Source organism: Bombus vancouverensis, chromosome 4, assembly GCF_051014615.1.
Source record: "Bombus vancouverensis nearcticus chromosome 4, iyBomVanc1_principal, whole genome shotgun sequence".
Lineage (NCBI taxonomy): Eukaryota > Metazoa > Arthropoda > Insecta > Hymenoptera > Apidae > Bombus > Bombus vancouverensis.
In genome coordinates this window covers 14,957,990-14,977,508 of record NC_134914.1, presented here as the reverse complement: position 1 = coordinate 14,977,508, position 19,519 = coordinate 14,957,990, and the positions used below count along the sequence as shown (strand labels likewise).

General features: G+C 43.3%; 1 protein-coding gene across 4 annotated transcripts in view; it reads left to right on the top strand.

Annotated features, from left to right (window-relative positions):
• The window catches only part of LOC117153157 (protein-L-histidine N-pros-methyltransferase), a 44,131-nt gene that overhangs the window by 9,764 nt on the left and 14,848 nt on the right, over positions 1–19,519 (top strand). For all 4 annotated transcript variants that reach the window (XR_013058251.1, XR_013058250.1, XM_033326910.2 and 1 more), the window contains exon 2: positions 6,727–6,938. Coding sequence is in view for 2 of the 4 variants with exons in the window: in XM_033326910.2 (XP_033182801.1) it covers positions 6,727–6,938 (212 nt within the window). In the remaining 2 variants the exon portion in view is untranslated. The remainder of the gene's footprint in view (positions 1–6,726; positions 6,939–19,519) is intronic.

Sequence of the window (19,519 nt, the reverse complement as noted above, 5' to 3'; positions counted from 1 at the left end):
TGAAAACGCGCGTGGCAGTCAACGCGTTAAATTCTAACATGGGGAAATCGTAGAACTCGATATGCCATCGATTAATTTCCATGTTACCTGTTACGTCGCGTAACACTCTACCTAGCCGAGGCCACACACCGGGCAATGTGGCAACCAGATGTCTTCGGATACTCGCAGCGTATCCTCCATAGTTTTAAGCACCGTCCATAAATCTTATAGATTTCCTAGAAAAGGTCCTTTAAACAAAACAAACATCTGGTTCCGAGGAATTTCTAAACACTATTGTCTACCACGGCTGGACAAGGGAAAGCTGGTTTTTCTCACGCACGCTGCAACTTTCCTCCCACTAACCACTTTCTCTCGAGGGCGGTTAAGACCCTTCGTTTAACCAATTAAAAACGAAGCCCATTCCCTCACTCTCCTAAATAACATCGGCACCAACAAATCCGATGGTCCCGTGCGCTAGACACACCCATCCTTAGTTTTCCTCCGACACATCATCGTCTCCCAAGACGGTACTGATTTCACATCCTTCGAACGGTCAACATCCTTCGAGCGGGTAGACACACCCGCAGATCAGTCACTCAATCATCTCGTACACACGCACCAGTGTAACTATCCTCCTTACAAGTTGTGGAATAAACGGTGAAATATAACTTACTACTGTGTCACATTCATTTAACCACCTCTGTTATCTTAACCGAAACAGGGGAACGACTACTTCGCGGCGTCGATTCACCGAATCGTAGCGAGAATTTACGCCTCTCGCTGACGCGTTTTCCTCGCGACCGCGTCTCTCCGCGAACGGTCGTAACATTACCAAAGCTGTCTTTTTATTCGCTTTGAAAAATACCGTACGCGTTTTATGTACTTTTGCTTCTTTAAATTTTTCCTAAATGCACGAACATTCGCAGCCTATTCGCGAGATTAGCTTCGTTAGATCTTTGCAAAATTCCATAGGCTTATCGCTACGTCGTTACGTGGATACGAGACGGCACGCATAAAATCACAAAGACAAGTAGTTCTTCGATTTATTTTCGCGAACGTACGAAAATTTTCGATGTAGAGTCGTCGTTATCGTAGATCGTGTCGGCAGCCTGGAGGATTTAGAAAACTCGAATTGCCTCTCTTCTCGCGCAAACGAACTGATATTCTAGGCGCGGCCAGCTTCGTTAGTCGATCGTCGATCTCGATGAAAACTCCTCACGGTTAGTTACACCGACGCTTTCTGCACACCGCTGCTTTTCCAATCAACACTCCCCACCCGAAATGTTCACGGTGTGAATCTTCTAAAAAGGGGCACCATCTCTGCATTCTGCCCTTGCGAAATTTTGTTCGATACTCTCCCAAGGAAACGGAGAAATTAATTGAAATTTTTCCTGATACTTGCCGCTTTTCAATAACGCATAGAAAAGATAATCAGTCTTTATCGTTATTAGAAACCCAACGAATGGAATATTTCTTGATTTTAGGATTTTTATGTCGCTGAAGGTGGTGCAAGGATACGTTACCGCTTAACCTGTTAACTGCGGAGTTTAGTTTCAAAAATCCTTTACAGGCTGCGCAGATAAAATGAAGCGCCGACGAGTATATACGTCGATCGCGAGGTAAATGCCCCCGTTATAAATTTTACGAAAAATAAAGCGAAACGACGAAGGAAACAATTAACAATTCATCGTTGAAAAATGGTATTGTTATTAAAGACTTGAAAATTGCGAGAAAGTAATAAAGTAAAACGCGCAAAACGACTCGGGGAGTAGTCGACGCATCGAGGAAAATAATCGAATCGATTTATAAAAAGCAATATATTATACAGAGGATAATCGATATACCGAAGAGAATATAATCGAATGATCGAACTTTCATTTTTCAAACTCTTTTCGTCTTAAATAAAATACACGATAGTTTCACTGCAAGTATAAAGAGAACATACCGCTAAATGTCATTTACGTTACTTTTTACTAAAATTGCGAGTTTTCGTAGTAAATGGTAATTGTTTATTTCGAACGACGCGTATACTCGTTGAACTCGGTTAACTAGTTGAAAGTGGATAGGAAATTCAACGAGCCCTGTGCAAAGCAGAATAACTAATTGCCGTGGAATGGAAAAGAAAACGAAGTTTCTTATGCCAAGCCAGCTGCGCAACGATAAACGACAAACGACGTATTCCGTTCGAAACGGTTGTCGCAACGGCTCGATCTCGCTCGCCGAGTCTCGGACCGCGGTTCGACGCGGAGAGGAAAGGAGCATCGGAAGGATCGATCGATTCGAAAATCCGTAGCATTTGCATCGGCGCGGTTAATCTCGGGGACGTGGCACTCGGTGGTCGCCGGTGAAATCACGAGACAGGTTCGGAAACTTGGAAAGATGGCGTCGATTCTCTCCCACGGCGCCAATATAACGCCTGCTTGGCTCGCGCCCGCCACCGCTGCCGCCTCCGGTATAACATAATGGCACAGGAAGAGAATGCGTTTGACTCGCGATCCAACACGACCCTGGAATTCGAAGAGTTCCACGTACGAGCGACCAAACATCCCCAGTATTCTTCGCGGAAAGCATAAACTGCTCGACGAGCGTTGTTTATCGTTCGCAGTTTACCTACGCCAGGTTTACGCGTGCTTCGGGCCCCCTCTCCATCTCTGAATACCGGAGAGATTTTCAGAATAAGAAACTCGAGGAAACACTTGCTTCGTTGAGAGAAACGAATACTACGTGTATATCGCGATATCGTAATGGTCGAGAGAGTGAGAAAGGAAATGGAGATTCAAGATCTCGCGATTCGATCTACGCTTGGCAAAATTCCATTTTATTGGACGAACGCCGGATAGCTGCAGGCACGGACGATCCTACGCCGAGGTATAATCGTTGGACACAGAGAGAGAGAGAGACGATATATGTAGGTGTATCGCTCTCCTTGTTCTTAACTCTTCTCGATGTTAATCAACTTATCGGTAATCCGTCGACGAAAGAAAGTTTGCGGAAAATCGCGCGAACGAGCAATTGGAAGTTAAATAAAGTTACGTTAGGCGAAAACTTTTCTATCGATGGACGTCGAACGACCGATCTTAGTATCGAGGTAACGTCGCAACGAGCAAGCTGTAGGTAAGTAGGACAGTCAAAAATGTCGTAACCTTGAAATACTCTCATTGACGAGGAATAGTAGTAGGTACGGTGCCACGGGTTATACGGCGAAGTTTACGTTTCGCAAGTTCTCCTATGCACTGCAGCGTACCGTCATAAACAGGCACATAACCATTCGGGACGAAGCGCGTTGAACACGAGTCTCGCGCGATGAGGAGCACGGATCTCATAGACTCGAACTGTGACGCGAAACTGCTCTTTCTTTCTTAGCTTAAGTACTGATTATCAAGCACGTTTGTCGCATTGCTTTTTATTTTCATCCTTTTACGCGAGTACTTCGTTACTAAGACGTTCGTTTATTACGCTGGTCGCTTGAAACCTAACGACGAAGAAGCGAGTCGCATCGAGTATACGTTCATTACGAAGAAATTAAAAAAAAAAGAAAAACACGAGACTTTTGCTTTATGATACGCAAAATAATCGGAGGAAATATTCTCCTAACGAAAATTACCCATTTTGCTTAGTAAAAGTTCGAATAAGTACGGCATTCTGCTCTACGATCGATGTTTATAAAGTTATATTATGTTTACGCGATATTTTTACATTTATATCGTCCGACTATATTACATTTCTATAATTACATCTTTTTTATACGCGTGTCTCTCTTTTTCATCGTCGCAACGACCTTCCATAGATCATTTTCGTCTCATTTTAACACGCAAATGCACGAGTCGTACCATCGCATCGTAATACTTAATATGTATACGTATAGAAAGATCGAGGCGTCCGTGTCGTTTGTCGGTGGTACGCGAGACGTTGATTTAGATGAGCGTGATTTCCGAGTTGGCTACTTGTTGTCCGAGTGGAGAGATGCGATTGGTGCGTGCGCTGGACTAGACGGAAGGTGCGCGAATCTGATTCCCTTTTGCTCCTTCCCTTCGACGATTTCGCCCCGTCTCTGTCCGACGGTTGCCTCGCAGAAAGTCGCCACTAATGACACAAAGAGGAATGCTGTCCGGTCTCCGCACCAGCACCTCGGTAGCCATTTGTAATTCGTGGTGAGAAAAAGTCGCGAAAAAATCGCGAAAAAGTCGAATGAAAGTGCGATGACGGAGGTGGAAGCAACGTTGGCTACTTGCAATTAGCGATGCATGCTGCCAGCTATAATTAAAATCGTACGCCACTCCTTCTGTCTGTCTTTCCTTCTCTCGTCCGCGTAGCTCGCGTAGATCGCTGATTTTCAGATTCCTTCTTGGCCACCTCCCCTTTGTCACTGTTCCAATTCAATTACCAGGGAAAAGTCGTCCAGAGTTCATTAGAGTAATGATCGAGTTACATGATTCATTGCTTCGACAGATGCGGCCCCGAGTCGACCAGTCTCTTTCTCCGGTTCTTCTTCACTCGAGGTTAATTTAATTAAGGCGTTGTTCGTTCGAGATGAGTAATCTGGCCGAGGCTATTGTTTCGCGTATTTGTTGCGCTTATTCTCTGCGAAATTCGCTACCTTCTTCTTTCGGTATTTCTATCTTTTCGTCGAACAACGATATAAATGCATCGCGAAAAAGCTCGATGGCTCGTTGCAGAGGGATACGAGCGGAGTAAAATTTTCCAAGTACAAATTCACGCGTTTCTCCCCTTGAAAATTAAAGGCGTACAGTATCGAATTATTTTCCTCGTCGACGACAACAGCTAAATAATTATCTTTAAATCTATTCTACTCCGAATTGGTCTAAGAAATTGTCACGCTTAACGAAATATCCGTCTTTAAAAGAAGAAATACTTGTTCTTGTAACGACGATCCAACAAAAATTCCTTTTAACATTGTCCAACAAATTTCTTAACATTTCCCATTCTATCTTGCAATTATACGCATTTCGTTGCCTTCTTACGTTGCGTCTTCGAACAAACATCGTATTACATACTCGCAAAGCGATTTAAAAACTCAAGCTCGAAATACGAGCGATAGGACGAAAAGAAAGAGGCAAAAGATACGAAAGAAGCAAGAGGAAAGAAGAGATTGGGAAATCAGAGATAGCCAAGGCCCTATGGACCTCGACGATGACAGAGTCGACAGAATATTACAGAGGTTTGCCGGGAGTTAATTCCCCGGGGCCGAGAAGGGACTGTTTTAATTAGAGAATCTAATTGATGGCCGCGTACGGTGCGGCTGCCGAGCAATCCATAAACGACTTCTTAGGGCCGCGCACCTGGGCACCACGGCGTTAATTACTCTCCTTCTGTGGCCGGGTCCTTCCATCTCACCATTCCCCACCTACCTTCTTCTTCTTCTTCGTCGTTCTCCTCGTTTTTTCCAGGTCTCTTGACTTGCGAGTCTGAAAGAGGAACAGGGAATAATGGGGTGGGAGAGCAGGAGAAAAAGACGTACAAAAAAATAAAGAGTGCGAGAGAGGAAAACGGACGATTGCCTGGTGAGGAAAAAAGAAGGCATGCGTATAAAGAAAAAGAGAAGAGGGAGAGAGAGAGAGAGAGAGAGAGAGAAGAAGGCGGAAGGTAGAGGCAAGGTGAGGGAGAGAAAGCAACAAGTGTCCCCCGTCGCGAGGCGCAAAAGCATTCCTAATTACGCCCCTGCCCTTGGAGCGAAACGAGACAAAAAGCGCGTTGATTACATTTTCGTATAATTTCATCGGTCGGCGCTCGCCATTAAGAGCCACCACCGCGCGCAAATTAGATCGATTCCTTAATGCCCCGGGCCGCGTAATTGGTTCTCATTCTCGGAAGCTGACGGTGAAATCGGATATCTGTCGTGTACCACAGCCACACCGAGCCAGACTGTGCCGGTGCTGCCGGTGTTGCTGGTGTTGCTGGCGTTGCTTGGTGCTTAGTGGTAGTGGCATGGTATATATACATAGCGACGGTCGGTGGCGATGGTCCGGTGGTGGTGACCGCCGCCACCGATGCTGCCAGCGGAGGACCGGTCAACGTAATTGCTTCTCCGACTGTTTTGCGGTTCCGCACCGAAACCGTTCGCCGGCACCGGAGGAATATCGTTAATGTCGCGATACGCGGCTCCGATAATGAAGCGAGAAACACTTTTTGCCGGACACCTTGCGGGATGTTAATGAATCGCAAGGGGGCCGCGGCTCTTATTTCGACGCATTAACCCACCGCGAAATTTTGCGGAGGCCGCGGTCTCGCGGAACGTGATGCGTGTCGTGATTGCCTGCGAAATTGAAAATATTCCTGCCCGATACTCGAACGTGGCTTTGGATCGTTCCTTGCTTCGTTCGGAGCGACGAGCCTGCCTTTGAATTATAATTTGGTACGTCGTTGCTCGAACGTATTGCAATTATCGCTACGTTCGACCACGGGAATGTCCTGTCGGTAGATTTCGACGTCGATCGAAACGATCACAGGATAGCTTATCGGTAGTTTAATTTTTATACCTAGTTCTAGGAGTCTTTGTATGTTTCTTAGATTGTCGTTTTACAGACGCAGCGTCGCATCAACGTCGTATCGGTTTAACGTTTGTATGTGTCGCTTCTTGCGTCCGTACGTTTTTTTAAATTGTATCTATAGAGAAATCTATAGAGAAAAGAAAGCAGATACTTTTAAGAATTGGTACTTGTATTAGGTTTGAAAAATATTTCACGCACACACACGTATGCACGCGTGCAATTCTTGGCCTTGTTGCAGTGGTACAAAGTGGACAGAACGAAAATCCGGGAAGATTTGCTGCGTTTGTGGATTCCCCTTGGAACAGGACTTCAGCACGATCAACCCGACAAAACCGCCGAAATCTTCCTAATGAAATCCATCGAGAGATCGGACTCTTTACCGTTGCAAGCCTGGCATTCTCTGGCAAGATCCGCTCTGTCCTGGTTCATCAGCCGAACTTCCATAAACGGGTGAGTACTGTAAACCACGACGCGAAAGATTGGAAGATCGTCGCGTTAAATGGACTCGATCATCCGCACGTTTAACGTCGTAAAAACCGTATCTTTTTACCGATAAAAATTTTATCCCTATACAAACTGCATGCATCGCGTACTAGCAACTAACGATACGTAAAACGAATTGCTCGCTGTTCCAAATTCTATATTATCTCATCCGATCGTGAGACATAAATTTACGCGTACCATCGATCTTCAAAATGTTATGTTCCGCTTAGACATACGCGCGAGATGTGGAAGAATTTGTTCAAAGTCTTCAGATCGAGATCGTTAGACCCGGAACGAAATTAAACGCACGATTATTAAAACGCTGAGATACGTCTGTGAATATACCTAGAAAAAGCGTCGACGATTCTGGCCGGATCGTGCGAAGCGCGTGAAATTTGTCTTTCGTATCTTCGACAAGAGTACAGCTTTCATCCAGAAGCCTCGCTAACTTTGATAATCTCTACGACTCTCGTAAAACCCTCCGATCTTCCGACGACATCGAACAATTTCTCCTCGCATAACCGGAAGCACAGCCCCCTAACAAATACTCGGCGAGCGCCGAAAATCCACAGGGCCTCTTTGCGAATCTGCTGGCATCTCGCTAGGGCAAGGTCTCGGCCTCGGCCTTGCTAAGGCAGATCGTTTGCGAGGTGATGAAAGGAGGCTTTCCCTTCTCGCCGGTTAATTAATAACCACGCAGATACGATCTCCGCCTATCTGGCTGTCCGATGAGGCTCGACAACCTGGTGGCAAAGGCTCCTCTGCCGGTTGTACCCCGTTGCTGGGTCGGCTCTCGAGCTGGGTCTCTTCTCGGCCGCTAGACAGGATAGAGAGAGAGAAGGGAACGAAGGGCTAGAAAGAAGAAAGAAAGAGACAGAGACAGGTGGCAAGGGGTACCTGGTACAGGGAGAGGGGAATGGTTATTGATGACCAGCTTTGTTTGCCCCCCGAACCGTTTATTAAAATCCAACGCGGGTGATTAACCTCTCCCCGAGCTACGCGTCGTCCTGGCAGCTACCAGGCGAAACACCTCCGCATCCACTGTGCCGCCTGTGTATATGGGATTGACCGGGGAACCGTTTATTAAAATCCAGCACGGTTATCCGCGTGCTACTAGGCGGGACAGCCTCGCCGGTCGCTTCATGAATTAGAATGATGCGCAGCTTTCTTTTTTCTTTCTTTTTTTTTTTTTCTTTTCTTCTCTCTCGTACGAATTTTCGAGACCGTGTAGGCAGGATTGAGCAATTAACGCGCTATGGGAATACCTGGATAGGGGTACATCGTGGGATAAATTTTTGGCGATTTTCTTTCGTTAGGTTGATTTTGATCGTGTCTCGAACATATATATCTAACGTTTATAGAAAGTATTAGGTTGTCCGAAAACTTTCTTTCGTTTTATAAGGAAATAGTAGAATAATAGTAGTTTGTTTTATATTATTTTATCGAATTACGTATGATCCATTTTCTTTCGATAGAACATATCCATATCTGTTATTTTCCTGCGAAACGAAAGAATCTTTTGGGGCAACTTGGTATATCTTGAAATTTGATTGTACGACACCGTAAATAGACTGGCGTAAATAGCGTTTACGCAAGTTCAGATCTTTATCGGTGGTATCGTTAAAGAAGTAAGAGCTTTTTCGTCGTTTTTTTTTTATATGGGAACGGTAGAGAAAACACGGTTCTTTGTCGCTTTCTCGTTAACTCGACGTCGAATCGATAAAATCGGTAAATACATTTTGCCCGCGTATTAAAAATTCGATAGTAGACAGGATTGTTTTCGCCGCGAACGTTGAAATTATCAATTCATAATACTATGAATTAAACTATGAATTAAATTGCCAGAATATTTCAAATATTTTTACGTAATACGGTATACTCGATATTCGTGAAAAACATTCGTAATACCAAGTTGAATTTAAGATGGGTATTATTCGCGACGTGAAACAAGGGAAGTAACTAAGCGTATAGGTAGAATATTCGGCGTTCCAAATTGCATCGCCTTATCGGTTGGCCCTGTGCCGTGGACTATCAAGATAACTTTCGTTTATACCATCCAAAATAGTAATTCCACGCTATCAGATAATTTTCGTTATGCTCGACCTCTTAACTTCCATAATCTCGCAGTTAAGGCTGTTATTTTAAAAATAGAGCCTGTCACGCGCTATTTTCTTCGCAATTTTTCACGTTCTATCGTTACGTGAATACCTACTTTTATATCATAATCCAGCCACATTATCTCATCGGTATGTCCGATTATTACTTTTTACGCACGCTCCACGTATCTTGAAAAACAATCTCTCAATTAACTAAAAATTTCTCCCGACCATTTCGTTGTACCTGTATATCGTTTTAGTAATTCGTTACGCTTTCGACATTCTGCTATTCGAATCTAGCGACTTTTCTCGTTCGTCGTTACGGAAATCGATGTCGCTGTTACGAGCGAAAATAGCTGTCGAAAATCATCGACGTTAAATCAAAGACACCGATGATTTTATTCTCCAAAGCAAACTCTTTCTCGGACGACCAACTATGCGCTAACTCGTTCTCGGAAAGAAACCGGATCGATCCACGCTACACAGTAGCCTAACTCGATACATAATACTAGATGCGCGTTTATTTTGACTCGATCAATCATCGACGGATCCGGATCGCCCTTGTTTCCATAAAGAAACCACTGTACCGTCGCTGTTCGGTGCCACGGAATTATCCGTGTCGAAATTCCGCACATACAAAACGAAATTGCACGATAATGATATCGTATCGTAACGAACGGGGCTGCCTTGTAACTTCGTCCATAAAGTCTGTTAACGAATTTCTAAGTCGAAAGAAAATTGTATACGCGCGATACGCATACGTATCTCAGAGCCTGTCGCTTCTTTTCATTATCCAAAAGTCAAAATCGGTTTGAAATCTCGCTCCTATATGATTTCGAACGATCGTTCGATAACGATCGACGATAATAATCGATAACGAACGAATTATCGTTTCGCGCGAGTGCTATTCGAAGTCCGCGAAACGAAGTTCGAGTACGAAGATCGACTTGGACTTTTGCAAACACGCGTCGAACTTGATCCCATCGCTAGTTACGATGATGACTCGCCACGGCTTAAACAGCAATTAGCAGCCATTGTCCCCGGGCTTTTATTATGCGTATTCACGGCAGAACGTTGGCATGGAAGGAGGAGAGCCGAAGCCTCCAAACTAGGATGAGAAGAACGACGGAGTCACCTGGGTGACGTTCACGTGACGTTACAACGCGCTCCCGCTGAGAATATTAATTACATTCCCCCCACGGCTGATCCCCTGCATCTTGGTAGCCGCTGACTTCGAGACCCGTTCGCTCGTCTCACAAATTAATCATAATTAGCGGTGAGATGTCCTCCATCGGTTACCAAGAGAGAAACGGCCAGCGAAGCGAACGATTTCGAGCGAACGAAAGATAGAAAAGACGAAGGAGAGAGGAGGTTAGAGGGGATCGAAGAGCATCCGAGAGAAAAGATAGAAGAGAAAGAAGAGGGAGAGACGAGAAAGAAAATCAAGTCTGGTCGAAGCGTGCATCCGTTCGCTCGCAGGACGAAGGTCTCGATGTTCGCCTTTCTCGAATCTTCCACGTCGTCTTCGTTTTATTTTTCGACCAGCTTCATCTTTCCCTTGGGACACGTCGAGCTTCTAAACTTTTTTTTCTCACTCTGTGATTAAACAGAGGACTTTTAATATGACGCAATTGAAAACAGAAGCTACTTGTTTCGGGCTACAGACGCGAGTCTTTCAAACGTAGCCAAATTGACGAAGTTTTACGAAAGTGAAAGGTAGAATTATTAACGAAACAAACGATGCCTTAATATCTTCGATAGCGTAATATCGTAACTCGGAAGTTTGCAAAGGAACGAAAAAAGTACAACAAATTTACGACGAGTTTTGAATTAAAAGACGCTAGTTTTAAGACGAGGAGACAATCGTTTTAACGATATATATATATATATGAAAAATATACAAATATACGAAGATCAGGCGTGCGATACGTTTCTCATTCTCTTTCGTTATCTCGTCGATGACTGGTAAAGACGACGTCCGGCGATATACAAGTTCGATCATTTCGTACGAAATTCAAGATCGAACTTCAAGACGTTCGATCTTAGCTCGAACAACCTCTACCCTACTACGCTTTTTAATTCTACTCCTGCAAAAACAATCGCATATGCCGTGAAAAAAGAACGATCAGATACTCGCTGTACCTGAAAATGAATTTCGACCATCGAACGAAATTGCGCGCAATTTTCGAGGGATCCGGGAGCAGGTGGAGACCCACGTCGAGCCGAATCGTTTCGCAGCTCCTTCGATGTCAATTAACAATGATTGCTACATCGACGTGGAACGGCCATTATTTCTAATTGTTCGCCGGAAATGTTCTCCTTGAACCAGCGAGTTTCTGTTATTTCCATGGCTGCACGATTGTATCCAGATGCAAATTCGGTCGTTACTGGCTGTTTGCTCCGCGGAACACGGAATAATTATAGCCCGGTCCATTACCGTTTCACTTCTAATACCGGTGTTCCATCGACGTGCCTGTTGATTCGTGCCTTCGTCCTGTTTATCCTGCCACTTTTGATACGTTCTGCGAATGGTAGAAAAGCGAGAGAGTCGTGATCAAGGAACGCGTAATTGAATGTTTCGCTCTCTCGTAGTCTGTTATAGTCGCCAGGGCTCTCGCTACTGTCAGTTTACCATCGTTTGTACGATAATAATTCGCGATTAAACGATTCCTTGGATAAATACGGAGGAATATCCACAAGGTTCGATCCTTTTGATCTTACCGATGCGGATACGCGTCTAGCCAAATCTATTCTCTCCGACTAACGAACGTGATATTTCAGAGAAATTCGATTGCTCGGGTCTGCGAACATCCGCGTGGCTCCGATCAATGAATCGTCCTTTCTCGACACAGAGGTAGTTTTCGTGGTTTGCATCGTTCGTTCCCTCGATCTCTATAGAGAGACGACAGATTTACGTATCAAGGGCGAACCGACGAAATAACGCGTGAAAGATGCATAAACGCGATGCTAAAGGAACACGAGAAAACCAAGAAACGCGTATAAAGTGGGTTATCCGTTTAGCGAAGTTACTAGAATACGTGTCGGGATAATAGATACGTCACAAGAGACTGTTGCACGAGTCGAAAGGCACGAAAGAGAATTTCCATAATTGGAAGAAAATTTCCACGTAGCATAAAGTATCTACCTACTGAAATTTCTCCGAATTTCTCCGAATTACTAAATGGTTCCCGTGTTTCATAAATTGTTCGGTGTTCGTGATAACGCTATATTTCTCGTACGCGAAGTTCTACGTTTCGTATAAACTGCAGATTTACGTAGATAAAATATCCGACTCTCGTAAACTAAATCGAGATCGCCTAATACCTATCGATCGACTAACGATGTAAGGAGAAAGATAACGTGAAATTGCGCGAAAGGGAGAGGGTGGAAAACGTCGGATCGATCGTAACAAAGTGAGACAAGGAGGTCCCGACAGATTCCGCAGTCGGACGGAACACAGCAGCCAGTTTTTGTGTCAGGTCCCGGAGTGTGCGGAACTTTAGAATGGTCGTGAGTACGTACCTGCTGAAGGAGGACGATCGAGGAAAGGGGCTGTTTAGTTCCGCGCGCCACCTGTTATCTCCCTGTCCGCTTTTCGACCTCCCCTCTGTCCTTGTAAACCTGACTTTCAAAGGGTGACCAGATCCTTATTTTCTCATGGGTATATACGATATCTTTTTGCTTGGCCATACTTTTAAGACGTTCGTTCGACACGTGCCGCGACTTGCGCGTCACGCTTGTCTCCCCCGCTTCTAAATTTTCTATCCGAGAATCGGAAATTCTTTACATTTTCGTTGTCAGTCGGTTGTCGAGAAATTACTAATTAAACCCTTAGAGTGCCGAATACTCGCGGCCTATGCGGCCCGTACGGACGGCGCTGACCATCGCTGTGGACCGAGTACTTTTTCGCTAGACTGAACTCTGTCGATTGACTATTCAAAGCGCAAATCGTAATAAGTTATAGTAATTCTTTTGCACGAGATTAAACGATTCAAGAGCGTTATTTTTTAGTATTAGTTGTTTATCATAAACATTGAAATTTACAATAATCTAGAATTTGGGTAGTAAACTAGAAAGCGATAAACTAGAAAGTTAAATTTAGTAAATACAACACGAGTTAATAATGCGACATCGCATTTTCTGCATTCGTATCGCGTGTCGCTCCTTCTCTTATTTTTCACACAAACAACATATCTTCTTCTTGATAATTGCGTTGCGCCGGCACGATTAGGGCATTTTGATGGAAAATGCCTATCGATTAAACGAAATGGTAAATCCTCCTCGGACTTTCTCTTTCCTCCTCCTAACGTGCTTCTACGTTGGAAATATCTTCGTAAAATGTCTCGTATCAACGCTAAATGAAATTCACGAAATTTTTGTTTCGAAGCGGTAGATTTTTGATATAAAATATATGCATTATATATATAAGGAATGCATTTATATTTATCTCACACAAACGAAATAGTTTATTAGTTCCGCCGTAGGTGTTCGAAAAAATTGACAAACGCATATATACGTCCATAGCACTCTAAGGGTTAAGACGTTGTAGATATCCCTTGGTGCTGTACGATCGAAGACACGTTAATTTTTAAACGTCGTCGTTAGTAAAACCGTTCGTTTCCATTTGTCGTATACAATGCAAATGGCAAAGTCACGTAAACTTACGGCGTTATAAAGTAAATACGATTTTAATGAGCGAACAGAAGCACGTGAGCCGATAATTCGAGGGAACCAGACCGAGCATTTTCGTAATTACAACGACGCGGCAATGAAATCAGTAATTTTCCGGAAACGATTGGGAAACACACGTTGCCAGGGAATTACGTGTTCGCGATGTTTATCACTTGAAAACACGTCATTACGTCCCACCTCGTTTTTGTTCGTCGCCGGCCAAACATCGATATAATTTCGTAAGTGCTTGTCGGCCTCGCAGTATCAAGTGGCGTCGATTTTATAAAAATCGTCGGATACGGAAAACTAACGAGACAACCACGTGTCGATTATAGGAGCAATTTTATCCGTTTTTTCATTAACCACTTTATATTTCTGTTTCGTTATTAAACTTCCCTTCGAGTTCATTTAGGATTAGAATTTTTACATAAATACTTGTACCTCGTAAATTGGTAGTCCAATCATTTTTTCAGCCTGCAGTTTATCTAATCGCGCTCTTCTAAATTCGACTTGATCGGACGATTCGCGTTCTTTTTGCTGCGTTCGTTATCTCGCGCCAGTCTTCTTTGATTTCTCAGCTTTCGTAACAATAAGCAACGCGTGTTAGAATACACACTTTTCTGAAATAAAAACGCGTTCAAATATCTCGAGTTTGATCAGAAAAGTATAATACCTGTCGAAGTAATTACTTCAAGAAAAACTCTACATCTTTTTCTTCTGTATATCCGTCACCCGAAGACCGCTGTTACGAAGAGAATAGAATTTAGCGAAACAAAAGAAACAAGGAAAGGTCCATAATATCGTGCCCTTGAATGTAAATTTTGTTTTGGATTACAAGGTCTAGAAAGAAAAGAGCTGTAACCAAATTTTTATTGCTGTTTCTCGTAGCCTTCAGCCACAGCCACAGGGTTAGCTTTTTGGTAATGTGCTTTGCTATAAATATTAGGTTGTCCGAAAAGTGTCTTCCTTTTACAGACACGTCTTTTACAACAACGCATCTTTATACAAACATGAAACCTAATCTTGCGATTTTTATTTTGACAGAACAAAATGGATCATACGTAATTCGATAAAATAATATAAGACGGAAAATGTCGTGCATCCATTATTTCCTTAGAAAACGAAAGAAACTTTTCGGACGACCTAATATACGAACGTCCCTAACGCTCCCTATCATATCTTCTTCCGTTGTATCGTAACACTGTAAGAGCGAGGATCTGGATCAGCGTACGCTATACCTCAACTTGTACCTTTGCTTATTTCGGTATATTTTTCTATTACAAATTCATCCATTCGTTCCTCTATCAACCTCAACAGTACCTACTACTGGTATGCCTGTTAGAACGCCTTTGGATAAGAAAGTATACAGGGTGGTTGGTAACTGGTGGTACAAATCGAGATGGTTTTCTAAGAGGAAGACGTAACACTTTGTCGACTGAGAGTTTTATCTGTTCCACGTCCTATCTACAGGGTGGTTGGTAACAAGCGGAAAGGGGGTGATTCTACGCGAAAAAACAAGTCGAAAATATAGAATACAAATTTTTCGAATTTCGAGGCTTTGTTTTCGGGAAAATCGACTTTGAAGTTTCGCTCGGTACGCGTGCACTTTATCGCGTCTCGTTATAACGGATCTCACTGTAGATCGTCGTCTCGATGGAAAAATTAAAAAAAAAATTTTTTGTTCTATATTTTCGACTTCACTTTTCGCCTAGATTCACCCCTTTTCCGCTTGTACCACCAGTTACCAACCACCCTGTAGATAGGACGTGGAACAGATAAAACTCTCAGTCGACAAAGTGTTACGTCTTCCTCTTAGAAAACCGTCTCGACCTGAAAGAAATCACCTAGGAACGCCCACATTTGTCGAGTCTCTGGCGAGGTAAAGGGTTAATGAGCAATTAGCAGGGCGCAAACTCGTGGCGGAGGGCGCGTGGCCACGAAGAGGGTGGTATGCGTGAAACGAGCGCCGCCCCTCGTTTATAATTAGTGGCCACAGCACTGGCAACAGAGAGAAAGCCAGAAATCCAGAGGTTTTCGAGGGGTCGACGCCCACGAGACGCTTTTCCATTAGACGCGAGAATTCGCGCCTGCGCCCCTCCATTAATTACGGAGAGGGTTGCCAATCGGAAGGAGAGCCGAGCGCCGCGCAAACGCGCTAATGATAATTACTGACCAACGAGCCAACGTCGTCTCCGTGGACCAATCGCAGGATGCTGACCGAGAAAAGAAACGAGACGAGCGAAGAAAGAGGGAGGGTTTGTCAGAATGTCTGAGGGGTTGAACGACGAAACTCGCGCGCGCTCCAAGATCGAAAGACTGCACGCTGAGAATTAAGAAAAGTTTGCTTTATTCGGAGACGCGTTATTATACGTGGTTTGCCTTTTCGTCGATAGAAAGAGAAATAGCGAGGAAATTACAACGCCATCGAAGTAACGAAAGAAAGCGTCTCGCTTATCTCTTACGGCATCGATCGTTTCGATGACGATGAAAAAAAAAAAATATCGATTAGAAAGTATAAAAAGGAAGAAGATAATAAAAAGTCAGTATGATGTAATTTACGAAATGTATATCGCTTTTTCTCTCAAAGAAGAACAAACGTGTAAGTTTAAAACCTGTTAGTATTCCAAGAATTGCAGTTGGATATTTACAAAGAAAGAAAATAACGGTGGTTCGTATTATTAATAGGCAGATAGGGTATATAACGAGCCTTATTATTTTTATATTAACTACGTCTCCCTAGAAAATATCGGAGTAGAAAAAAGAAAGGAATCGTTCGAATCACGATTGGGGCAGAGAATTTTAAAATTCACCCTCGCCGCGCACGCGACATAAGTACATATACGGATAATAATACGTAACCGTTTGACGAAACTGAACTGTATGATATTTTATACTTTCTCTTATGATTCATTTATTTATATCGATCTTACGGTTTTTTTACAGGCACATATCATCGTGTAGTTTTACCATCGATTCTACTTTCGATCGAATACTTTAACTTCGATCGGACGTTACGATATTCTCGTTTTAATACCCTCGAAACACGTGCACGTAAGTTTGAATTTAACACTCGAACAAGCTTGATATTTTTCGAATTGTTAGCGCGAAATCGGGGAACTCCGGGACTCGCTATTTTCACAGAATCTGTTCGACGGAAAATTATTTCTCGCTTTCGATTTGCCTGCTCGCTTTGACTCGCGAGTATCTTTGCGATCAATTTCATATTTTCGTCTTATTATTTCAATTGCAATGGGATATTTCAATATTTCTACGTACTTCGATGCGTTCGAATTCAACGATAGCGATATTCGTCGAATCAGATGCCGTTACGATAAACAATCGTAAATAAACGAATCCCGTCGATTCGACGCGGTTTGCTGGTTCTAACGTTAAATAGGAAATTATTTCTCGTTTTCGATTTGCTTGCAAACGGGCAACCACCCCGTTCCTGATCGCAGCTCGTAATACTCGGTCTACCAACGCGCCATCGAACGCATCGAATGCCGCTCCAATCATCTATCCTATCCGATACGAAAATAAACAGCTTGACGCGATGGAAGTTAAAGAGGAAAGCAAGAAGCATCCCTTTGTGACAGCGTATTGGTATCGGCGGTACAGGCGTGACGAACGCATCTTCCCCGTATATAGTATCGGTATAAACCGGTATGTATTTCCACGGGACCAGGGGCAGAGGAAGAATCGTAGACCGCGTAGCAATGGTCCGCGAGCAACCCTACGAATTACATATGCACGGGTGTCGTTCGTAGAGTAGCGCGTCCACGTAAATCGAACGATATGGGGCTGGTCAACCAGCCAATCGGAATGGCCGTTAACGTCTAAGATAAAAACTAGCCGTGGCCCCCGCACCATCTCTCGTCGCTACCATGAGGATTCGCCTAACGAACAGCGAACCAGTGTCTTCTTCGATTCCACGTACACTGTATAGATATACAGGGTGTTTCAGCCAACTGGGCGGAGCTATATCTTTAGCCACCGTAAATGCAATTTTGAAAGTTATACATAAAGTAAGTAAAATCGAGATCAATTTGGACGAATACGTTTGAAATCCAGAGAACTTGGATATATGTAACCCTTTTATTTATAAGCGTAGTACGAGTGTGTCGTGACAGATAAAAATTACACCATCCGGTGATACATATCGAGGAAGAATTTTCTAATCCCGAAACGTTACAGCGAGAAAACGCATTCCGCAGTCATCTTTGCTCGTATCGTGTCCGACAGTACAAAAGTAATAATCCTTCGCTATTTATACCTTCCGGTAATGTTCCTGCGTGAAAATTGCAGTTAACATCTACCGTTGTTCGTTCTTTGATCGGAATATACCACAATTTCCTGATATCACGATAGTGGGATCGTATGCAATCCGTTACGCGTTTGCCAGAGAAAAATCAGAATGAGAAATACAAGGAGAATTAATAATCATCGATACGTTCGTTAATTATTGCCAGTTGAAATATCGAGTAGATCTGATCGTCGAGTTTCTCGTTTCGAATAATCAAAGTACGTACCTCTAAGAGCAACATTATCATTTCAGAAGAAAAGTATTTTCACGCTCTTTCGACAGTTTTTCAAGCGATGTAAAAAATAAATTTACCATCTTCGCTCGATTACTAATCCCGTTAAACCATTCTGAAAAGCTTGCGGCCAAACTGTGCATAATACACGCTACCCGTGAAACCGAGTTGTAACAACGTCGGTATCTGCGTTCGATCGGAAAAGTTATATCAGAGAATGGAGTGTTACGCTTATTATATATATCGAACACGTTGGCGAGGAACTTGCACTTGGGAAAAGATGTGTAACTTATTATATACGCTGCAGTCGATAGAATGGAAGGTTCCGGTGGGGGCAAGATACATTGACCTTACACACGACGATCGAAGAAAGCTCAGCTTGAAGGAAAGACATCTTCAAACGTTATTTCACGTTATTCGATCGTTAGGAACGTTCGCTCGATAAAAACGAATATAAATTCGGATAATATTATAACGACACCTGCAAGCTACGATTAAACGTATCTTGCACCGCTTCGACGCAATTAATCTCTGTTGTCGCGATTCTTCATTCTTCTCGTATACTTCGGAACGAATGACTTTTTATCCGCCCCTTATCCTTCGATTATCGATCGCGATCAGGAGTACATTTGTAAATCTTTGGATCTCAGCTTCTTTTTGAATATACGTAGCCGAACATTAGACAGCTATCCGCGATTTCGTTTAAACGCTCGATTCTTAATAATTCCAATTTGATTTTATACGTTAAGAAAATAATTTTTTTTTCGACGCACGCCCCCATTCTTTCTTATACCTAGTAAGCTACAATATGTAGCTGGTTGGTCGAATCGAGTCTACGCCCGTCCTTCTTTATCTTTTATGGCGCAACAACTCTTGGGGATCGTACTCGAATCACAGTGTTTAAGGCGTCTAAAATTCAGAAACGTCTCCAAGGAAGGGGGGAGGATTTGCTGTAGCTGGCGCCGAGAAGAAACGAGTTATAAAAGCGTGTATTTCCCTCGCGAATAGTCCACTTCGTGCTCCTATATTCTCCCACGACAATCTCGCTGAAAATCGGACGATGTCCCCGAACTTGCGACGAAATTACAAACTGATACGATATCGTACTCTTACAGATTCACCAAGAAGTAAATATTAGAATGCCATTTTATCAAACTATGATATCGTATGGTAACAGAATAAAATAGACTACCGCCGATTAATCGAATTATAATACGGTGAATCGAGGTAAACTAATTCGATCGAA